Source organism: Vicia villosa, unplaced genomic scaffold (genome assembly GCF_029867415.1).
Source record: "Vicia villosa cultivar HV-30 ecotype Madison, WI unplaced genomic scaffold, Vvil1.0 ctg.000205F_1_1, whole genome shotgun sequence".
Lineage (NCBI taxonomy): Eukaryota > Viridiplantae > Streptophyta > Magnoliopsida > Fabales > Fabaceae > Vicia > Vicia villosa.
In genome coordinates, this window is record NW_026705069.1 from 1,245,041 (window position 1) to 1,251,680 (window position 6,640).

Here is a 6,640-nt window from a genome sequence, read left to right on the forward strand (position 1 = left end):
TAAATATTATTAGTACTACATATACACCAAATGCGTCTCTGGAATGAGTGAGAGAGAAATCAGAGAATGAAGTTGAAATGTTGAATAGGAAGGAAGAGTGAAGGAATAGTGAGTCACGTGACGTGAGTGTACAATATTGCAATTAGATTTGAAATATAATAAACTAATTATAGAAATTCAAAAGTTTAGTTAAATATGCGGTTTGGTTCGGTTTGGTTTGGTTTGGTTTTGTGAAATGAAAACCGCAAACTGAACCGAACCGTGCGGTTTCAGCCTAAAAACCATCCAAAACCATCCAAACCAAACGCGGTTTTTGCGGTTTTCGGTTTGGATTGGTTCGGTTTGCGATTTTCCTTTTAGTTTGGTTCGGATACGATCACCCTTAGTTACCTTAGTTACTTTGATATTCTTTCAACTTATTTACTTACATTACATACACACTAGTGTTTTACTATACCAATTACTAGTGGATATTTTGGCATGGTATTCCCTGTTGTCCTAGTTTTAAATTGCAGATACCGCCGTATATTGCAGTCGCTATGGCGTGAATTTTTTATGAATAAAAAATATTATAATATTATATTGTATTATTTATTTATTTTATATTTTATTAATATATTTTTAGTCATTATAAATATTTTAAATTTTATTTTAATTCTTATTAAAAATTAACATATTCTGATCCTACAAAATTTTCATGCATGCATTTTAATTTTTACTATTTTCTAAAATTTTGAAAGTTGTTTAATTATCCTTTAACTTTTAAATTTTGAATAATTTTTTTCATAAATGTTTAGAATACTATAAAATGTTTATTTATTAAATTTTAGAATTTTTTAAAATGCGAAGAATTAAATATAAATTTTTAAAATTTTAAAAGATAATGATAAAAATAATAAAAAGCTCAACCTAAAGATCAAAATTTGAATTCTCTTTTCTTCAAAGAACTTTTTGTAACATTCTAAATATGTCTGCAAAATAATCATTAAAAAATACACATTAATTTAATAGTAGAGATTAAAAGTACTTATATAATAATTTCGTAGAGACCAAAAAATGCTATTTCTTTATAGGATCTAAAAACAAACTTTAATAATTTTATAGGAACCAAAAATATATTTAACCCTATTTTATATATTTTTCATTTCATTTCTAAATTTTCATATTATACCACTTTAATAATTCGCCACTTGTGATGTGGAATCTTTCACTAAGCTTGCTTCAATGAATTATCACCGGTTATTATTAGCACTTCAATGTGATGTGGAATCCAAAGACAACAAACTAGTACCAAAATAGTTTTATAATGTTAGTAGACTCTAACTTTTCAAATATACATGCAAACTTGTTTCTGAATGTTACGTATATATTAACTTTATCATCGCCACTTGCATTATTAATATTTCCAACAGGTGTCTAGTAAGTTGCGACAGACATAGAAAAATGTTAGAGAGAGAAGCTCCCACCTCTCTCTAACTTTTGTCCTTCCTTCTCTTTGACTTTTAGAAAGGTCATGGCAAGGTTCTCGAATCTGAAAGGAGGGTGGAGGAGGGTTGTAGGAAAAAACCATAAGAGGCATGGAGCTAGGGAGGAGTGGGACGTTGCAGACGAAGGGAAAAGGAGAGACTTTAACGAGGCGGTAACTTCTTTTTTCATCACTGAGTTCAGAGAAAACTGGAGGGCAAAGGATCTTTTCTTTGAATTCAAGGAGTATGGTGAGTTGGTTGAGGTGGTCATTCCACCGAGAAGAGACAGAAGAGGGCGGCCTTACGGATTCGCTCATTTTCCTAACGTAGCGGATGTGAAATCGTTGGCTATCAAACTTGATAGTGTGATGCTTGAGGGTAGAAAAATGTTCGCAAATTTACCAAGGTTCTAGAGAGTGGAGAAGAATAGGAGCAATAGTTTCAGGACGGGGGCAAGCACCAATGGAACGTCTACAAAGCTCAATGGAAAGGAGTCTTTTGGAAGGGGTGGATCGGGGTGGGTTGATCATCGTTCTTTTGCTGACATTATGTTGAACAGAAAGAATCCAGCAAGGGAGAGCATAGAGGTTGCAGCCTCAAAATCTTTCTCGTTGGTTTCGGAGGCTGATGATCTCAATAGATACGACAAGGCTTTTACCGGGGTTTTGAGGGATTCAGCTTTGGCGTCTGAGCTGAAGAAGCTTTTTTTAGAAGAAGGAATATTCACCATCAGAGTAACGATCTTAGGACCTAATCTTTGTTTGCTTGAAGATTTAGTCTATGGTGTAGTTGAAATCTTCATTGAGGAACGCAGAGATTGGTGGCAACAGTGGTTTAGCGGCATAACTCCTTGGAAAGCGACGGACATAGATTCAGAGATATTCGTGTGGGTCTCGGTGACTGGAATACCATGTCATGCATGTGGCATCAAGCTTTTCAAGCTCTTAGAGGATTCCATAGGTGTGTTCATTAAGTGTGATGACCATACCATTTCTAAGATCAGAATGGACGTAGCAAGAATTTTTATTAAAACTAAGCAAAAGCCTTTGATTAATGAAGCATGTCTGGTTATTGTGGACGGGGTTTCTTATAGCTTGTTTGTGAGAGAAGTTCTTTATTCCCAACAAGTTGGTGGGCATTTAAAGCCGGTTAGTACCGAAATGAGCTCGGAGGAGAATGTATCCACGGAGGAGGATAGTTCGTATGGAGAGGGTGGAAGAATCGATAGTGACGTTTCAAAAGCCCCACAAGCTATGGAGGAGGCGCAGTCGGGAACCCTAGCAAGGACAATAAGGTCTAGGGGAGCTGATGATGGGTCAGAGGGTGTAGCTGGGAAGGATCATCATAAGGGTTTTGGAAGAAATGAGAATGTTTCACTAAAGGACAATGCTGCGAACACTGTGCTATCTGCGAAAACGCTTTTACCTCCAATAGCTCCTTTTTCGGCCCATGCATTAAATGCAACAAACATTAATTTAGAAGTCAGGGGGAATTTCGAGGGAAGTAAGGATTGTTCAAAAGGTGTTAGCAAAGCTGATAGCAATAACTTTACGTATCATGGTGAAGAAGGTGGGACCCCCAGTAGCTTAAAAGTTCTTTCTTGTCCTTGGGCTGATATTGGGTCGGGTGTTAAAGGTGTTTCCAGCCCAATTTCGTTTGACTCAGAATGTAGGAAATTATCTTTGGCAAAGTCCATTAGAGATGAAGCAAAATCTAAAAGGAAGAAAAAGAGGATCATCCACGATCTAGGCACGAAGGTTGATCAAGCTCAATCGTATTTTGCAGCTATAGCTCCAAGAACCAGCAGTGCGCTAGCTAGGGGAAGTGAGGCCAAAGATTTGCCGGAGGAAGATAAGGATTCAATCTCTAACGGTACGTTCTCTCCTTGCACATCTCTCACAGATTCTGAAGTAATGAGATGTAATAGTAGATTATTGAATTCTTCGAAATCTGAGGTTGGGCAGAGAATTTGGAACTCTATTAAGAGATTAGGAGTGGTTAGTGTTGTGGAGGAGAGCAAAAATGTTAACACAGTGGTAGGGATGGAGTTGAGAGACAAAAACGGAACGAATGGGAAGAAGGTGTCTGCAAATCAGTTTTTATGAATATTATTTCTTTTAATATTAAGGGGGGAGGAAGTGTTACTAAGAGAAGGAGAATTAGTTTCACTTTGAGAACCAACAAGGTGGAGGTGGAGTTTATTCAGGAATGATGTTGAGTGGACTGCGAGTAATTCGGAAGGGGCATCGGGTGGTATGGAAATCCTGTGGAAGAAAGACTCTTTGGTTGTTAATTATAGCTTCATTGGTCCTGGTTATGTTGGCATAAACATCCTTTGGCATGGTTATAATGTTAATTTGGTCAATATTTACGCTCCGTGCAGTGTCAGTTTAAGGAGAGAGCTGTGGCAAACGCTTATCGATAGAAGAACAAATAGTTTGAATGAGGAATGGTGTCTAGGTGGGGACTTTAATGAAGTGTCTAGCAGTGAAGAAAGGATAGGAGAGGGGACTTATCATAACCGGAATGGGATGGAGGAGTTTCGGGATTTCATTGAAAGGATGTGTGTAGTTGACATACCTTGCGTTGGAGGTAGATTTTCTTGGTTTAAAGACAATGGTAAGGCTATGAGTCGTTTGGATAGATTTTTGATTTTGAACAAATTGATAGTTTCTTGGGGGGTGATTGACCAAAGGATTGGTAGAAGAGACTTATCGGACCACGCGCCTATTCGCTTATTTTGTGGTGAAATCGATTGGGGTCCAAAGCCTTTTAAGTTCAATAATGTTTGGCTTAAACATGGAGACTTTAAGGAATTCATTTGTAACGAATGGGCTTCTTTGAAGTTCGAGGGAAGAGGAGATTTCATATTATTTGAAAAGCTCAAAAAGCTTGAGAATAGTATTATAACTTGGAACCGCGAGGTTTTTGGATGGATCGACCTAAGTGTTAATAAAGAAGTGGAGAAAATCAATGCAATGGATATCATGATAGCGGATAAGTATGGTGATAACATTGAGAACTTGGTGAAAGATAGAAGAGGGCTCTCTAGTGAGTTTTAGAAACATCTTGAAGTGAAAGAAAGTATGCTTAGATTAAAATCTAGACAACTTTGGTTGAAGGAAGGTGATAAAAATTCACATTTTTTCCATAACTCAATCAAAGAGAGACATCGTAGGAATGCTATTTCGGTGTTGGAGGGTGAGGAGGGTCACGTTGAAGGTGTTCAAGAGGTGAAGAATGAAGTTAGAAACCATTTCGAGAATTATTTCAAGGAAGGGGATTTCCGTAGGGCTGTCCCGGAAGGCTTGGACCTCGCTTTTTTGAATGAAGACGACAAAATGTGGTTGCAAAGACCTTTTACGGAGGAGGAAATTAAGAGTGCGGTTTAGGATTACGATGGTAGTAAGAGTCCCGGTCCGGACGGTTACACCATTGAGTTCTTCCAATTCTTTTGGGAAACCGTCAAAGGTGATGTTATCAAATTTGTGGAGGATTTCTATGTCAAAGAGAGACTCACAAAAGGATGTACGTCTTCTCTTATTGCTCTAATTCCCAAAGTAAAGAATCCTCTTTCTTTGAACGAGTATATCGCCCCATTTGTTTAGTAGGAAGTTTGTACAAGATCATTGCAAACATTCTAGCGGGAAGGTTAAGAAGCATTATTGGTAAATTGGTTTCGCCTAATCAAACGGCTTTCATCCCCGATAGGAATATTTTGGATGGAGTCTTGGTTGCGAACGAAGTTTTGGACTTAGCATCTAGAGAGAAGAGAAGTTGTGTAGCTTTAAAGATTGATTTTGAAAAAGCTTATGATCGGGTAAGTTGGCATTTTTTGAGATTTGTGCTTGTGAAGATGGGGTCAGTTATTATTAACGGTAGTGTTACTAAGGATTTTAAGGTTGAGAAAGACCTTCGTCAAGGCGATCCTTTGTCCCCTTTTTTATTTGTGTTGGCTTCGGAGGTGCTAACGGCGCTTATGAAAAGTCCATAGCAAGTGGGGAGTATAGGGGTTTCAAGATCAACGAGGAGATTAATGTGAATATGCTTCAATTTGCGGATGATACCGTCATGTTTGAGGAAGGTGATACCGCGAACTTGTGGACGATGAAGGTTATCCTAAGGGCTTATGAGTTGATGTCGGGGCTACGGGTAAACTTCAATAAAAGCAATATCTATGGTGTTAATGTTTGTGATGGTTACCTTGAGGCGGCTTCGATTTTTCTCGCGTGCAAAGTTGATAATCTCCCTTTTAAGTTCTTAGGAGTTAAAGTGGGCGGTAACCCGAGAAAGCTAGCAATGTGGAAAGATTTGATTTTGATGTTGAGGCTTCGTTTGGCCGTGTGGAAAGGTATCCATCTCAACATAGCGGGTCGCGTTTGTTTAATCGATTCCGTCATTAATGCCATACCGATTTACTCTCTTTCCTTTTTCAAAGCGCCGAGTAAAATAATCAAAGAGATTCGGGCTATTTAGTCAAATTTTCATTGGAATGGTAGCGAGCTTAAAAGACCTATACATTGGGTGAGTTGGGAGACCGTGTGCAAATCTCGGGAAGAAGGAGGTTTAGGAATTAAGAATGTGGAGGTTATGTGTAATACGGTGAACTGACTTTTTATCGAAATGTCGCGGTTAAGCAAGAGTCGCCACCGACTTTTATTTTATCCAAATAATCAGAAAGGCTAAAAGAACAGGAAAAACCTTTTAAATAAAAACTGAGTTCGGGGGTAATTTATGCAAAGGGAAGGTGTAAGGCACCCTTTGCATCCATGGTTTTCCATGGGCTCTTAATTGCTTTGCTCTTTTTCGTTCAGAAATGTAGAAAAAGTGAATACGGACTTTAGCTCGTAAATGAGCGTAGCCATATTGAAGTTTTTTAGAAAATGGTAGAAAAAGGAACTTAAACTAGAGCATGCAATTAAGGGCAAATTACCTTGATATTTGTAAAAAGGTTCTTTTAGCCTTTCAAGGCGAAAGGGTCTATCCATGCCATAAGAGGGCAGGAAGCCTTTCATTTGGAGGTTGAAGGGTCGTCGCAATATCGTTCGCCATAAGACCGTCCCATGCCATAGTGAGGCAGGTAGTCTAAGGGAAGGACCAGAATAGCCTTTCGTTTTAGGCAACCAGAGGATACCTCAGCCTTTCGTAGGCAACTTCCGAGGGCGAAATCATAT

General features: G+C 38.3%; 1 protein-coding gene across 1 annotated transcript; it reads left to right on the forward strand.

Annotated features, from left to right (window-relative positions):
- Nucleotides 1-3,721: 3,721 nt before the first annotated feature.
- LOC131625337 (uncharacterized) lies at nt 3,722-4,858 on the forward strand. The gene is made up of 2 exons (XM_058896203.1): nt 3,722-4,517; nt 4,632-4,858. Exons 1-2 carry the CDS (start codon nt 3,722-3,724, stop codon nt 4,856-4,858), a joined length of 1,023 nt encoding a protein of 340 aa, XP_058752186.1.
- The last annotated feature ends 1,782 nt before the right edge of the window (nt 4,859-6,640 follow it).